Source organism: Pipistrellus kuhlii, unplaced genomic scaffold, assembly GCF_014108245.1.
Source record: "Pipistrellus kuhlii isolate mPipKuh1 unplaced genomic scaffold, mPipKuh1.p scaffold_m20_p_11, whole genome shotgun sequence".
Lineage (NCBI taxonomy): Eukaryota > Metazoa > Chordata > Mammalia > Chiroptera > Vespertilionidae > Pipistrellus > Pipistrellus kuhlii.
Window position 1 is genome coordinate 22,137,961 of NW_023425416.1, and position 16,826 is coordinate 22,154,786.

The 16,826-nt window shown below is 50.8% G+C and overlaps 1 protein-coding gene across 1 annotated transcript; it reads left to right on the plus strand.

Annotated features, from left to right (window-relative positions):
* The first annotated feature begins 963 nt into the window (after positions 1-963).
* LOC118715740 (histone H1.8) lies at positions 964-9,586 on the plus strand. The gene is made up of 5 exons (XM_036432373.2): positions 964-1,063; positions 5,791-6,050; positions 7,950-8,193; positions 8,980-9,044; positions 9,329-9,586. Exons 1-5 carry the CDS (start codon positions 964-966, stop codon positions 9,584-9,586), a joined length of 927 nt encoding a protein of 308 aa, XP_036288266.1.
* The last annotated feature ends 7,240 nt before the right edge of the window (positions 9,587-16,826 follow it).

Consider the following 16,826-nt stretch of genomic DNA (forward strand, 5'->3'; position numbering starts at 1 on the left):
TAAAATTGCTCTTTAATTCCATAAAGATTTCCTTCTATTTTTTTTAAAAAAAAATGTCCTTATTGATTTTAGAGAGAGGAAGGGAGAGGGGTAGAGAGAGAGAGAAACATCGATGAGAGTGAAACTTCAATCAGCTGCCTCCTGGCCCCCCACCCCCCCCTCCTGGGGATAGAACCCATAACCCAGACATGTACCCTGACTGGGAATCCAAATGGTGACCTCTTGGTTCATGGGTGTGCGACCAACTACGGAGCCACATCGGCTGGGGAAAGATTTCTTTCTTAAAAATATATAAAGGCCCTCGCTCGTTGCTCAATGGTTAGACCCCACACACTGAAGGGTCTCGGGTTCAGTTCTGTACTTTGGTCCTTGCCCCGTCTGGACGTGTGCAGGAGGCAACCAATTGCTGTGTCTCTCTCCCACATCGATATTTCTCTCTTGGTCTCCTCCTCCCTTACACTCTCTCAAAAAAAAATAAAATAAATTAAATAAATTAAAAAAAAAAAAATAAGAGTGGCCACAGGTTGGCCTAGGCGCGTCTGCTTCAGGCAACCCCCATCCGTTGGGAGAAAGGGAGGCAAGCAGCCGCCAGGGAACAGGGCCGGACACCTGGGCGGTAGGATCAGATGGCCTCGCCTACACAGCCCAGCTGTGCCCAATGCCCCACCAGCGTCTCCAGCCCCTGGTGGGCAGAGGGTGCAGGAGGGAGCCAGGGTCTCAGCCCCCATCCTCTCACCAGGGGGGGCGGACACGCAGAGAAGCCAATCACTCCTCCAACTTCGCACAGGGGTGGGTGACTAAGCCGGGGTGTCAGCGCCCCATCCCATCCCTCCTGCCCCAGCAGGACCTCAGAGCTCCCACCCCCCCAATCAGGGCTAATTGGAGTCACCGGGCCAGGCCGCCGGTGTATAAGACAAGCAGGCGGGCTGGCGGCCTTATCTCTGCGTCCGTGTCAGCCTCGCAATGGCTCCCGGGAGCTTGGCCTCCAGTGACAGCCTGATTTCCTCGGCCTCGCTGACCTCCAAGACCTCCTCCTCCGGGTGGCCTGGGACCCTAAAGCCCGGTGAGCAAAGCGAGGCAGCTCCTCCCTCCTCCCAGCAAGACCACTCCCTGGGTGTCCCAGACCCTCCCCCCTCCTCCCCCCTCCTCCTCTCCAGCCTGGCCAGCACCCTGCACAGAGGCTGCTGCGTGCAGCTGCCAGCGGGCCGGGGGGGGGCCGGGCAGGGCCTGAGAGCGGAGGCTGCCCGGCCAGGGGACGCGGGCAGGGCAGGCCTCCCCGGCTGGAGCCTGTTTCTTCCCCCGGGAACGCCGGCACCCTCCACAGCTGGTGGAAGGGTCCAGAAAAGCGAGGGTTGATGCGGGGCTGGGCTGTGGATTTAGGGCTGCCTCTCAGTTTTCAATAAACAAGGCTTCAGGGTTTCTCAGGATACAGGGTCCCCGGAGACAGCCCTGGTTCTCTCCCCACAGCGGCTCCCAGTCTGATGGGCCAATCTGCCTCGTTAAGCGGTGCCATTTGATGATGTGGCATGCATGTTTGTTTGTTTTTTAAGGTTTTTTTTTTTCATTTTTTATTAAGGTATTATATGTGTATATATCTTACCATTGCCCGCCCCCCCCATACATGCCCTCCCTCCCCGGGGTTTTGCGTCCATTGGTTTTGCTTATATGCATGTATTATAAGTCCTTCGGTTGATCTCTTATCTCCCCCATATTTCCCTACCCTCCCCGCTGTAATTTGACAGTCTATTGCTTTACCGTCTTTGTATCTATCTTTTTGTTCATCAGTCCATAATGTTCTTTATTACCCATAAATGAGATCACGTGGTGCTTTTCTTTCATTGACTGGCTTATTTCACTCAGCATGATGTTAATTGTGGGGACCCCGAGGGCTGTAGGAGTCCAAGGTGGTCACCCAACTCCCTGCGGGAGGGCCCTCCTGCGCCCTGGAGGAGGTGACCCTGAAGGGAGGGTCAGTCCTGCCCGAGAGGAGAGGGGGAGGAGGGGAAGCTTCCTGAGTTTTTGCAAAGGCTCCTTTGGAGGAGAGGAGGTTCCGGATGCCCCCGGCACACAGGGAAGAGCTGTTCGCTGGGGCTGGGAAGCCAGGGCAGGTGTTCAAATCCCAGTGCTGTGTGAGCCATACAGGGTGAGGGAGAGCTGCCTGGTGACTAAGGAGGAGGCCTCTGCACTGAAGGAACAGCACAGACAGAGGCCCGGGGGCAGCAGTGCGGCAGAGGGTTGGGAGTTGCAGGTTCCCCTCAGCCAGGGGCAGGGCCGGGGAGAACACCTGTGAGGGTGGGCGGGGCCAATCAGACTGGGCCTCCCAGGCTGCTGTCAGGTGCGTCAGCCCTCAGACCGAAGGCAACATGCAGGTGAGGGATGTGAGATGCAGTGAGGAGAAGGGCTGGGAGGGAAATAAGGACACAGGAAGGAGGCAAGGGCCCTGGGGTGCGAGGGGGGAGTGAGGAAGAGGAGAGGCCAGCATGGAGGGGGAGAAGCCTGGGGGAGGGGAGGAAAGGGGGGAGGGGAGATTGTCGGGGAGGGGAGGGGAGGGAGAGTGGGGATGGTGGTGGAGGGGAGGGCAGTCCAGGGTGTCCCCTGGGTTCTTGTGAGGTGTCTGGGAGAGATGCGGGGAGGGAAAAGTGGAGGGCAGGTATGTGGGTGTGTGATTCTGGACATGGCAGTATTAAACAGCTGCCAAACAAAGAGCTGAATCCCATCCCTTTGGGGGTCTGGGAGGGAGGAGGCTTAGACGTGGCTCCTGGGCCCGGCACCGTCTGGGAGAGGCAGGAGAGGGGACACTAAGGCTGAGGACCCCGTTGGAAACCACTGAACACTGCAGCGGGAGGGCTTTGGCCCCATTCCCACTATCCAGATGGGAAGACTGAAGGGGGGGTGGGGTTGGGTAAAACTCCCAAGACCTGGGGTGACTGACCCAGGACACCACCAATTCACAGGCTTTGGTCCCAGAATGAATATTCCCAGACACTGGGCTCTTCCTGGCCGGGAGACAGCAGTGGTCCAAATGGATTAGGTCTCTACAGTTTTGCTCAGGATCTAGAGTTTTTTGGGTGTTGTTTTTTTCTACTTTAAAATGTGTATATATATATATATATATATATATATATATAGCCAATTGATTCCTGAGGTCTTTAATTTTTGCAAGTTGATTAGAAAGTAATATTTCTAATCACCTAGTATTTAAATCAGATTTTCTTCTGAAACCACTTTTTAGAATTATTGTTTAAAGTATATATTACACATCTCCTTCCCCCCCAGTTAACCTCCCCATTTAAACCACTTTTATGTGCCTTCTCGTGACGGACAACTTCTCACCCCCTCTCCCTGCTCAGCCCCTGACCCTATTCTTTTTGCAGCTTTTCTTTGTGAAAGCTGACTGAGCTATGCCAGCGACCCACACACCATCCAGTTCACCCGTTCAAAGTGGACAGTGGCTTTTCGTACCGGCACAGCTGTGGGCCCGTCTCCACAGCCGGCTTTAGAATATTTCCGTCACCTGGAGAGAAAACCTGCACCCACAGCCGTGGCTCCCATCCAGCCCTCACCCCCAGCCCCCGGCAATCACCGGTCTGCTTCCCCTTCCTGCCGCTGGCCCGATCGAACAGCTCGCATGCCTGAAGTGCTGGGCTGTGGCTTTTGTGGGACCGGCGTAGTGTTTTCACGGGAGCGCCTCACTCCTCCTTTCGGCCGGGCGATGTTCCATCCTATTGCCGTCCCTTTTGTTTATCCGCCCGTTGGTTTAGGGACATATGCGTTGTTTCTACTTTTGTGCGATTATAAATACCGGCCGTGATGAACATTGTGTGTAAAAATGTTTGTGTGGACATATGTTTTCATTTCTCTCGGGGATATATTTAGCAGTGGAATTCTTTTGTAACTTTTTTATTATGAAAACTTTCAAATGAACATAAAAGTAGACGGAGTGGTACAGGGAACCCCTCCCTCTCTCCCCCCCGCCCCAGTCCCATCTCCAGCACTCATCACCCAACCTCAGCAGTCATTAGCGGACGGCCACTCTTGTTTCGTATATGGGGCTATTTCGAGGCGAGCGCCAGAGCCACCATTTCATCTGTAAACACCAGTGTCTTTAAAAAAAATAAGAACCTCTTACAAAATAATTCCAATGCCATGAGCATACCTGGACCAATAGCATCATCAAGTATTCCCAGTATTCACGTTTAGCTAGTTGCCTTGCCTTCCCCCTGCCTCCCTCCCCGCCCCCCATCTCCACCCCCACTGGCTCATCCAAATCATGTTCCAAGGGCCCCTCCTGGCATTTGGTTGAAAGGTTTCTCCAGAATCTCATCTCTGGGGACCACTCCTCCTTTCTGTCTTCCTCCTGGAGGGTGTGCAGGCAAAGTGGGGCTTGGTGTCCGGCAGAGGTCCTCACAGCCTGGTTCTGCTCATCTCACCGCTGTGTCCCTTTCACAGCCCTGCGTGCCCTGACTGCAGTGAGGTCTACACACCTGACTTGGTTTCGGGTTGTTTATTTGTGTGTGTTTTTTCTTTAAAAAAAAAAAATGTAAATCGTTTTTATTTTTCAATTACAGTTGACATACAATATCATATTTCAGGTGTACACCCCAGTGACTAGACATTATATAATTTACCAAGTGATCATCCTGATAAAACTTATACCCGTTTGACATAATCCATAGTTAGAATGTTATTGACTGTATCCCCTATGCTGTACTTTATATCCCCATGACTATTCTATGACAACATATTTGTACTTAATCCCTTCACTTTTTTATCCATCCCCCCAACTCCATTCCCATGTCAACATCAAAATGTTATCTGTATCTACGAGACTATTTCTGTTCTGCTTGTTCATGTGTTTTTAAATTCCATTGTTGATAGATATGTATTAATAGCCATTTTATTGTTCATATTTTTTTTCTCTCCTCCCCCTTCTTATTCTTAAAGAAGAACCATTAATATTTCATGTAATTCTGGTTTGGTGGTGGTGAACTCCTTTAGCTTTTTCTTGTCTAGGAGGCTCTTTATATATCCTTTGATTCTAAATGATAAGCTTACTGGGTAGAATAATCTTGGTCCTTACTTTTTGTCATTTTAATTATTTTTTGCAAATCCCTTCTGGCTTGAAAAGTTTCTGTTGAGAAATCAGCTGAGAATTTTAGGGGAACTTCGTTACAGGTAATTAAATGCTTTTTTTCTTGTGCTTTGAAGATTCTCTCTCTGTCTTTAACCTTTAGCATTTTAATGATGATATATCTTGGTGTGGGCCTGTTTGGGCTCATCTTGTATGTTTATTTGTTTATAAAATTATCCCTGTTGTTGGAAGGATTACAGATGTCCCCCATTTCCCCCCCACTGACCCCCCTCCTCCCCAGCCCCTTCCAGGCCTTTGCCACACTGCTGTCTGTGGCCATGGGTTACACATATATGCATATAAATTCTTTGGTTAATCTCTTCCCTCTAACCCCTGCTTCCCCACTTTTCTCTGAGCTCCGTCAGTCTATTGCATGTTTGCTGTCTCTGGACCCGTTTTGTTTGTTGGGTTATTTTTTTTTAAAGGAACACTCCATGCTTTCCACGAGCCCAGCCAGGAGACAGCACCGGCCCAGCAGTGAGTCCTGTCCGGGGGGTGCTCGCAGGCATTCGCTGGGGGTGCATTGATCCCCCAGCCCTTTGCCCGCCCACCGTGGGGCCTGGCGGGTGCGGTGTGTGCCTCACCAGCCACCCCACCGCGTCCGCTGGGCCTGAAGGTGGTTTGGCTCCTCCGGGTGATGCCCTGCTGTCCGTCCGCAGGCCCGCGCCCACATGCCGCCCCCCCACCTCGCCGCAACCCCCCGATGCTGCGCATGGTGCTGGAGGCGCTGCAGGCGGGCGAGCAGCGCCAGGGCACCTCGGTGATGGCCATCAAGGTGTACATCCTGCAGAAGTACCCGACGGTGGACGCCATCCGGCTCAAGTTCCTGCTGAAGCGGGCCCTGGACACCGGCATGCAGCGTGGCCTCCTCAGCAGGCCCATCAACTCCAGGGCCCGGGGGGCCACCGGCAGCTTCAAAGTGAGTCGGAGGGGGGCTGGGGGGCACTCAGCCAGGGCTAAGCTTCAGCTCCAGCTCGCTCTTCCTGACCTCTGTGTGCCGGTTCCCCTGTCTCCCTGTCTTCTCTCCTTTTTCTCTTTTTTTTCAAATACATTTTATTGATTTTTTTTTTTTACAGAGAGGAAGGGAGAGAGAGAGTTAGAAACATCGATCAGAGAGAGTCATCGACCAGCTGCCTCTTGCACACCCCCCTACTGGGGATGTGCCTGCAACCAACGCACATGCCCTTGACCGGAATCGAACCTGGAACCTTTCAGTCTGCAGGCTGATGCTCTATCCACTGAACCACACCGGCTTCGGCTGTCTTCTCTCCTTTTTCCCGTGTGTTCTCGGGGACGCCCCCTTCCCCAGGAGGGCTGGTGTGTGAGCCCCATCGGAGTCCCTACACAGCTCTGGTCACCCTGCTGTGTCCTCCTCCATCCCTGTCAGCTCTGTTCAGTGGCCAGGGACCATCTCCACTGTGTTCCCCTCTGCCCACAGCCCTTTCCTGGAACTCCCTCACTCTTGGCGAGGCCGCCCAGCCTCGGGCCCCGGCCTCAGGGTCAGGTTTACCCTCCCCCCTTCCCCCAATGCTCTCTGGCTCCAAACCGAGGCTGGCGCCCGCCTGAGCACCACACCCTCCGCTGTCAAAGGGGAGGGTCCCAAAGGGGTCAGATGTGTCACAAAATTGAACCCCAGCACCATGCCCGCCAGCTGCCACCGGGGAAATCTCAGGGGCCCAGGCGTGGGTCTGCCTGGTCCGTGCTGCGCCCCGGTGGGCAGCAGTTGCTCTGGCAGTTGCCATGGAACGTTCTCAGCCTGCTGTGTTCCAGTCCCGGTGGGAATGGTGGCCGGGCACAGGAAGTCCCAGCCCTGCAGGACACCTGCCCGCGGGCCAGAGCGTGGACAGCCATGGCAAGGCCCGGGGCTGGGGTGGGACGGGGAGAAGAGAGGGGTGCTGGGGTGCTCGTGGCTGGGGTGCTCCTAGGGCCTAGGAGCTAACCCGGAGAGCGGGCCGCGGCGGTGGGAGGCAGGGAAGGGCTCAGGGCGCTCGGTGTTAGGGGTGTAATAATCTGTGAGGTGAGAGTGGGGTTGTTTCCGGTCTGGGTGGGAGCTGGGGAGCCAGGAGGGCTGGGGGCGAGGGGGCAGCATCGTCACAAGTAGACTCCAGAAGGCAAGGAGCACGTTTCTGCCAGGGGCCCTTGCATCCCCTGATGTGCTCACCTCCTCCGACGGCTCCCTGGTAAAGACGGGAAGACTCGGCCAAGATGCACACGGGTGTGTGTGTGTGTGTGTGTGTGTGTGTGTGTGTGTGTAAGTGCCAGGCCGTGTGGCCGGGGAGTCCATGTTCCTCTGGCGGGCACAGCGGGCGGGCGAGGCGGGGAGTGGGGGACCTGGCAGTGTGCCGTGGGGCAGGCTTTGGTGGGGAGAGGGAGGGCGAGTCGGAGCCTCAGTCCATGGACCGTGTGGGCAGGGAGGATGCCCAAGGAGGCTCACAGCTCAGCCTCTCGGGATGGCTTCGGGGCTCACAGAGGCATCATTTGCTCCCAGGAGCCTGGCTTTGACGCTTCCAGATTGGGGGGAGGAGCGGGGCACCGCGGCCTCGGGAAGCAGGAAGGGGGCAGCTTGGGTGAGACGGGAGACTCGGGCCCGGCTCCTGAGTGGCAGCAGCCCTGGCTTGCAGGGCAGAGAGAGGCCTGAATGTGCTCCTGGCGGCAGGCGTTTGGCAGGCGGGTGTGTGTCCTCTCCCGTGCCCTGACCACCTCCTTCGTCTCCCCCCTTTTTGAAGGGGGCCATCTTCCCTGAGCTTCGCATTGGGGCTAGGGGCATGAGCCCCCAGAACCTCCGCTCTCAACCCCACCCCGTCCTCTCCTCTGCCAGTTAGTCCCCAAGCAGAAGAAGAAAACCCAGCACAGGAAGACAGCCACCGTGGCGGCCCCCCGGAGGCCCAGGGAGGCCAAGGAGGAGGCCCCCAAGAGAGATGGCCAGGCCAAGGGTGAAGAGGCGAGAGGGGGCAAGACGGCCAGGAAGGCCCCCCAGCAGGCAGACAAGGTCCCGAAGGCCCCTCCCGGTGCCAGCGGGCCCTACGGGAAGTTAAAGGTCAAAGGCAAGAAGGACAGCTCAGGTAGGCGTGTGAAGGGCAGGGAAGAGGGCGTGGCAGCCACTGGAGGTGAGGATGGAGGGGCTGGCTCTGGGGAGGGGATTTCCTAGCTGGCACCTGCACCCTGAGCAGCAAGCTCCACCTGGACAGACGGAAGGAAGTCATAGAAGCTGATTGGGGGGAGGGGGAGGAGCCTGATTCATCCCTAAGAGAGTCAGGGAGGGCTTCCTGGAGCAGGTGTCCTAGGCAGAAGAGCAGCCTATGCAAAGGCCTGGAAAAATGAAGAAGGCAATGCATTTGACGTGAAAATGGTTCTGTGTGCAGTTCGGGGGGCGAGGGGGGCGGATAGAGGGGCTGCAGCAGGGGGAGGCTGGGAAGGGCAGCCAGAGACTGGACTTGATCTGGAGAACAGCGAGGAGCCAAGGGAAGACTCTGACAGGGAGCAGCGAGGGGCTGAGGCATTTTCACTGTATCTCAGCCGCCATGTGGGTCATGGACTAAAGACTGGAGGCCCAGGAGCCTGTTAGGCCCTTTGTTGTGGGAGAGCGCAGAGCACTGGGGTCAGAGCAAGGGAAAGAGGCCAGAGGAGGCAAGGCTGAGAGTGAGGGACGGCCACCCCCGGCCCAGCGCCTTCTCCGACGATGCTGTTGGGAGATGCTGAGGCTCAACCATTTGCCCCCAAGCCAGTCGGTGGCATTGTGAGGAGTGGGGGGTCGGGCGGGACCAGGGCTCCGGAGCCCCTGAGCCTTCCCGCCCACCAGCAGCTCCTCCCGAGAGGGCTCCTTCCCCCATACTCTCCCCGCTTCCCAGCAGATGCCAAGGCCCACAGGAACGCCAAAGCTGGGACTCAGAGTTCAAAGCCCACAGTCCCCAAGGTAGGTGCCTGTGCGGCTCCCCTGGCCTGGGTCTGCCCCCCACTCCCGCACAGGCCACTGTTTGGGCCCCCGCCCCGGGCCCCTGGAAGTCAAATAGAGAAGAGGGGGCCACTTGTTTTCCTACAAAGCACAGTGCAGCCTCTCCTCCAGGCCCTCCGGCACCCCGGTTTCACAGGAGAGAGACTGAGTCTCAGGGCAGGGAGGCCTCTGGGCCAAAGACACCCAGCGCCGGGTGCCCCTCCCCGCCAGCTCGCCGCCCGGCCCCTCGGCTTACTCCCTTACAGAGTGAAAACGGAGTGGCCGCCCCGGCCAAAAAGAAGACGGGGAACAAGGCCCTTAAAGAGGCCGCTGCCCAGGGCGCCAGGAAAGGGCCGAAAGCCAAAGCTGCCGCCGCTGCTGCTGCCACCGCAGCAGCTCCTAAGGACGGCGAGCCCAAGGCGGGCCCGGGACCGCCCAAGAGGAAGACGGAGGCCCCCCGGGGCCCCCGGAGGCCTGGCCCGCCCACCGAGGAGACCGGAGTGAAGGCCGAGGCCAGGAGCTAGAGGCGGGGTGGATAGACACAGAGTTTTTATTCCCCCAAAAAACATCACTTTATTTTACTGTAACCACCTACTTATCAATAAAGAATTTTCTTTTTCTCCCTCTCAAACTGGTGTGGAAGAAGGCGGAGGCCTAAGGGTCTGGCCGTGCAGGGCCAGGGCCCAGGTAGAAGCTCCCGTGGTGTATAATCCTTTTTATTTTATTTTATTTTAAACTAGAGACCTGGTGCATGTACAAAACTCTCATGGGGGGGGGGGGGGGGGGCGGGTACCGTACAACGGAAAGGGCTGGTGCGGGGATCGGAGGGCACAGCAGAGGCGTTGAACGCAGCTGGAGGTCTGGGACTGCTGCCTGGAGGAGGAGGCAGCTTTTGGCCTTAAGGATGAGCGGGAGGAGCTGGAGGAACGGACGGGCATTGCAGGGAGAGGCCCTGCACACCTGCGGTGTGGTGGGAAGAGGGGGATTTGTGGCTGTGAGAGCAGCACGGGGGAGGGTGGGCATGCAGACTGGGGAAGGTGGGCCTTCTCTCTGGGGTCGTGGGGACCCCAGCCAGGGAGGTTAGAGGCAGGGGAAGCGATGGTGGGTAGGTTTAGAAAAAGCCCTCCGGCTGTGAGGAGAGAGGAGAGAGGCTGAGAGGCGTTAGGGACCACTCCACAGCTGGTTACTGAGCACCACCTCTCTAATCAGCAGCAGCAGGAGGAGGGGTGAGGCCTGAGGTGGGCACTTGCTGAGCAGGCCTAAGGAGCTGCGGGCAGGCCCGCGTGGCTGCAGCCCACGGAGGGGGAGCAGCAACGGGACGCGAAGCCTGGGCCCTTTAAGAATGGCTGTGGCATCTCCCCAGCGAGAGGTGGAGGCCGGGTCCTGGGCCTCGACTCCGGGCTCGGTGATTGCTTGACGGATATGGCAGCGTGGACCTGACAGGAAGGGCCCAAGACCTTGGGACACTAGAAGCTTCTATACTTCCTGTGTGTTTTTTAAATCCCCATCCCCTCACCCCACCCCCCTTGGGCATCCATCAGCCTGTCCTCTGTATCTACTGGCCTGTTTCTGTTTTGTTTAGTCATTTGTGTGGCTTTTGTGTGTGTTTTTTTTCGATTCCACATGTAGTAAGTGAAACCATACAGTGTTTGTCTTTCTCTGACTTATTTCACTTGGCACAATACCCTCCAGGCCCATCCATGGTGTCATACATGGTAAGATTGCACTCTATTTTTTATGGCCGAGTAATATTCCATTGTGTGTATGTACCACATCTTCTTTATCCTTTCGTCTTATCGATGGGCCCCTCGGCTGCTTCCATATCTTGGCTGCTGTAAAGGATGTTGGCAATGACATTGGATAGGATAGGGGTGCATATATCTTTTTGAATTAATGTTGTTGTTTTTCCTTTGGATAAATACCCACAAGTGGAATTGCTGGATCCCATGGCACATGTATTTTTAACTTTTTTTGAGGGATTGCCGTACTGTTTTCTTCCTGGTGGCTGCGTCATTATACAATCCCACCAGCAGTGCAGGCGGGTTCCCTCTTCTCCTCCCTGTCGCTCATTTGTTGACTCATTGACGACAGCCACCCTGGCAGGTGTGAGGTGATGGATAGCTCATTGTGGTTTTAGTGTGCATCTCCCTGCTAGTGAGGAATGGTGCCAATCTTTTTGTACGCCTGTTGGCTATCGCTCCGTCCTCGGTGGAGGAGTATCTATTCAGGTCCTCTGCCCAGTTTTTAATTGGATCGTTTGGGGGTTTTCTTGGCGTTAAGTTATATAAGTTTTGTGTGTTTTTTTTAATCTATTTTGGATGCGAGCCCTGTATTGGATGTACTATACCACTTGCAAGTATCTCCTCCAGTTTCGTAGGTTGTCTTTTCGCTGCGTTGATGCTCTCCTTTTCTGTTCAAAAACTTCCAGTTTGATACAGAGCTATTTGTTTGTTTTTCCTGTTGTTGGCCTCGCCCAAGGAAACATCTCCACAAAGACACTGCTCCAGGGGGCGTCAGAGCTTACTGCCTGTGTTTTCTTCGGGAGTTTCCTAGTTTCAGGTCTTTAAGTCTTTAATCCATTTTTTTAGTTTATTTTTGTACAGAGGGGGGAAAAATGGTTCACTTTCACTTTTTTTTTTGCATGTATTTGCTGTTTTCCCAGCACCACTTATCGAAGAGACTGTCTTGACTCCATTGTATATCTCTGCCTCCTTTGTCATAGATTAATTGACCATATAAACAAGGATTTATTTCTGGGCTCTCTTCTATTGCATGCAAGTTCCATGCTGGGGTTTTTTGTTTTTGTTTTAAATATATTTCTATTGATTTCTGAGAGGAAGGGGGGAGAGAGAGAGAGAAACATCAATGATGAGAGTCATTGATCAGCTGCCTCCTGCATGCCGCCTACCAGGGACCTAGCCCGCAACCCAGGGCATGTACCCGTGACTGGAATCAAACCTGGGACCCCTCACTCCACAGGCCAACGCTCTATCCCCTGAGCCAAACCGGCTAGGGCCCATGCCGTTTTTTATTATTCAATTAATTGTTGTGACACTGGTTAACTATACAGGTTTTAGGTGTACAGCTCTATAGTGCCTCATGTGACATTGTGTGTCTATCACCCCAAGCTACCATGCTGTTTTGGTTATTGTAGCTATGTAATATAGTTTGATATCAGGGGATATTTTGTTCTTTTTCAAGATCTCTTTAGCTGTTTGGGGTCTTTGTGGTTTCCTATGAATTTTAGGATTAATTCTAATTCTGATATTTTAATAGGGATGGCATTGAATCTGTATATTGATCGCCTTAGGTAATAAGGATGTTATTATTAAAATCATTCTAAACCACAAACAAAATAGATCTTCCACTTATTTGTATCTTCTTTAATTTCTTTTTCCAATGTCTTCAGAGTATAGGTCTTTCACCTCTCTGGTTAAATTTATTCCTAGGCATTTTGTGCTTTCTGATACAATTGTACTAATAAATGGGATGGTTTCTTAATTTTTCCTTTTGATAATTTATTGTTGGTGTATAGAAATGCAACAAATACTGATCTGCATGTTGGTATCCTGCAACTTTACTGAATTCATTTATTAGTTCTAATAGTTTGTTTTTGTGGCCTTTGGGGTCTTTATATGTGGTATCATGTTATCTGCTAATAATCGGTGTTTGACTTCTTCCTTTCTGATTTGAATGCCTCCTATTTCTTGTTCGGTTGCTGTGGCTGGGACTTCCAGCGCCGTGCTGAACAGAAGAGGAGACAGGAGGCACCCTTGTCTTGTTCCTGAACTTAGAGGAAGCGCTTTCAGCTTTTCACCTGTGCGTGCGGTGTTAGTGAGTTTTCATATACAGTATTACGCTGAGGCATATTCCTCCTGTACCGCTTTGTTGAGAGTTTTTATCATAAATGTTGAACTTTGTCCAATGCTTCTTCTGCACCTATAATCATATGATTGTTTTATTTTGTTAACGTGATGTATCGTGTTAATTGATATTTACTGGTGTTGAACCATCCTTGCATCCCACTTGGCCATGGTATAAAATATAATCCATTTTATTTTATTTATCTTATTTTATTTTAATTAATTAATTAATTTATTTATTTATTTCATTTTATTTTATTTTTTATTTTTATTTTTTATTTTATTATATTATATTATATTATATTTTATTATTTTATTTTATTTTATTTTATTTTATTTTATTATTTTATTTTATTTTATTATTTTATTCTATTTTAAACTAGAGACCTGGTACATGAAAATCGATGCACTGGTGTGGGGTCCCTCAGCACAGCCTGCTCCCTCTCACAGTCCTGGAGCCCTCAGGGGTGGGAAGAGACCCAGCAATTGGGAAGGCGACACCCCCATCGTACCGCTGCTGCTGCCACTGCCAGCAGTGCAACCCTTGGCTGGCCCTGGTTACCTGAGCCTAGGGCAGCCCTGGGCAGTTGGGCAGCCACCATCTGAGGCTTGCCTGTGCCACTGGTGGGCCCTGGGCAGCTGGGGGGCTGAGGAGACTGGATGCTGCCATCTTGTGGCTCTGGGTGCCGCCATCTTTGAGGGCATGGCAGTCAATTAGCATATTCCCTCCTTATTGTCTGTGGGCGCCACCATCTCTGCAACTGTGTGAGGGTCAATTAGCATATTCCTTCTTTATTAGATAGGATTATTTATTTGTATGAATTCTCACCCAAGGATCCCCCCCCCCATTGATTGAAAGGGAGAGTGAATGGGAGGGCAGGGGGGAGGAGCCATTGATAAGAGAAAAATATCGATGTAAGAGAGAAAAATTGATGGGCTGTCTCCCGCATGCACCCAGACTGGGGTGGAGGATTGATCCCAGGCAGGTGCCCTTTGGTGCATGGGTGAGTGCTCTAACCACTGAACTCACCAGCTAGGGCTATAATCCTTTTTTATTTTTAAATTAAATCTTTATTGTTGAAAGTATTACATATGTCTCTCCCCCCACCACCACCACCCCCGCCCCAGCACTGATCCCTTCTGGCTCACCCCCTCCCCCACCCAGGCCTTCACCACCCTATTGTCTATGTCTCTGGGTTATGCATATGTGCATACAAGTAATTTGGTTGATCTCCTCCCACCCACCCTCCTCCACTTTCCCTTTGAGATTCCGCAGTCTGTTCTATCCTTCTATATCTATGGGTGTATTTTGTTAATCAGTTTATTTTGTTCATTAGATTCCACATATAAGTGAGATATGTGCTACTTATCTTTCTCTGATTGGCTTATTTCACTTAGCATAATACTCTCCAGGTCCCTGTATGCTGTCTCAAGGGTGAGAGATCCTTCTTTCTTACTGCTGCCTTGTATTCCGTGGTGCAAATGTACCACAGCTTTTTTACCCACTCATCTGCTGATGGGCACGTGGGCTGTATCCAGAGCTTAGCTATTGTAAATTGTGCTGCTATGAACATAGAGGTGCAGACATTCTTTCTGATTGGTGTTTCGGGTTTCATAATCCTGAAAGTGGGATCACTGGGTCAAATGGCAGTTCCATATTTAATTTTTTGAGGAAACTCCTTACTGTTTTCCATAATGGCTGCACCAGTCCCACTAGCAGTGTTACTAGGGTTCCCTCTTCTCCACATCCTCGCCAGCACTTGTCATTTGTTGATTTGTTGATGGTCGCCGTTCTGACAGGTGTGAGGTGATACCTCGTTGACATTTTAATTGGCATCTCTCTGACGATGAGTGACTGTGAGCATTTTTTCATCTGTCTCTTGGCCATCTGCATGTCTGCTTTGAAGAAGTGTCTATTTAGGTCCTTTGCCCATTTTTAAATTGGATTGATTGTCTTCCTTTTGTTAAGTTGTATGAGTTCCTTATATATTTTGGATATTAAACCTTTATCCGATGTCTCATTGCCAAACATGTTCTCCCATACAGTGGGCTCCCTTCTCATTTTGTTGATGGTTTGTTTTTTTTTTGCTGTGCAGAAGCTTTTTATTTTAATGTAGTCCCATGTGTTTATTTTCTCCTTAGTTTCCATTGCTCTAGGAGATGTATCTGCAAACATATTGTTATGAAAGATGTCTGAGATTTTTGCTGCCTATGGTTTCTTCTAAGACTTTTATGATTTCGTGATTTACATTTAAGTCTTTTATCTATTTTGAGATTATTCTTGTGTATGGTATAAGTTGGTAGTCTAGTTTCATTTTCTTGCACATATATATGTCCAATTTTTCTTCTCTTTTTTTTTTTACAGGTTTGAATGTTTATTGTGTTGACAGAACTCAGAGCATACCTATAGCAAATATCATTCTAAGATTTTTTTTCACGAGTCATTTTATTTTATTTTTAAAATTTTATTGTTTAAAGTATTACAAATAGCAATATATATATATCTTCTTTTTTTTCTCCATTGACCTTCCCCCAGCCTCCCCTATTCCCTGGCACATGCCTTCCCCCCTCCCCACCAGTGTCTTGTGTTCATTAGTTGTGCTTATGTGCATGCATACAAGTCCTTTGGTTGATCTCTCCCCCACCCCCCAATACTCCCCAGCTTTCCCACTGTAATTTTACAGTCTGCTCAATGCTTCATTGCCTCTGTATCTATCTTTTTCTTCATCAGGTTATAATGTTCTTTATTTTCCATAAATGAGTGAGATGATGTGATATTTTTCTTTCATTGCCTGGCTTATGCATTATGCTCTCCAGGTCCATCCATGCTGCTGTAAATGGTAAGAATTCCATATATATATATATATATATATATATGTGTGTGTGTGTGTGTGTGTGTGTGTGTGTGTGTATATATATGTGTATATATATATATATATATATATATATATGTATATATTATTGATTTTTTTACAGAGAGGAAGAGAGAGGGATAGATAGTTAGAAACATCGATGAGAATCATTGATCAGCTGCCTCTTGCACACCCCCTACTGGGAATGTGCCTGCAACCAAGGTACATGCCCTTGACCGGAATCGAACCCCAGACCCTTCAATCCGCAGGCCGATGCTCTATCCACTGAGCCAAACCGGTTTCGGCAAGAATTCCTTCTTTTTTATAGCAGCGCAGTATTCCATTGTGTAGATGTACCACAGTTTTCTAATCCACTCTTCTGCTGATGGTGTTTCCAAATCTTAGCTTTGGTGAATTGTACTGCTATAAACATAGGGGTGCATATAGCCTTTCTGATTGGCGGTCCTAGTTTCTTGGGGTATATTCCTAGAAGTGGGTCTACTGGATCAAATGGGAGTTCCATTTTCAGTTTTTTGAGGAAACTCCATACTTTCTCCACAGTGACTGCACCAGTCTGCATTCCCACCAGCAGTGCACCAGGGTTCCCTTTTCTCTGCATCCTCACCAGCACTTGTCGTTTGCTGATAGCCATTCTGACAGGTGTGAGATGGTACCACATTGTGGTTTTGATTTGCATCTCTCGGATAATTAGTGACTTTGAGCATGTTTTCACATGTCTCTTGGCCTTCCTTCTGTCTTCTTTCGAAAAGTATTTATTTAGGTCCATTGCCCATTTTTTTTATTGGGTTGTTTATCTTCTTTTTGTTATGATGTATGAGTTCCCTGTAAATGTTGGAGATAAAACCTTTATTGGTGATAACATTGGCAAATATGTTCTCCTATATAATGGGCTTTCTTGTTGTTTTGTTGATGGTTTCTTTTGCTGTAAAAAAGCTTTTTATTTTGATGTAGTCCCATTTTTTTATTTTCTCTTCAGTTTCCATTGCCCTAGGAGCAGTATCGGTGAAGAAATTGCTTCGGCATATGCC

What these genes read in the sequence shown, in the direction of transcription:
- LOC118715740 (XM_036432373.2), top strand. Translation starts at nt 964, where the DNA reads ATGGCTCCCGGGAGCTTGGCCTCCAGTGACAGCCTGATTTCCTCGGCC. An exon ending in GGGCCACCGGCAGCTTCAAA is followed by an intron (nt 6,051 to 7,949) that starts GTGAGTCGGAGG and finishes CTCCTCTGCCAG; the next exon opens with TTAGTCCCCAAGCAGAAGAA. An exon ending in CAAAGCCCACAGTCCCCAAG is followed by an intron (nt 9,045 to 9,328) that starts GTAGGTGCCTGT and finishes ACTCCCTTACAG; the next exon opens with AGTGAAAACGGAGTGGCCGC.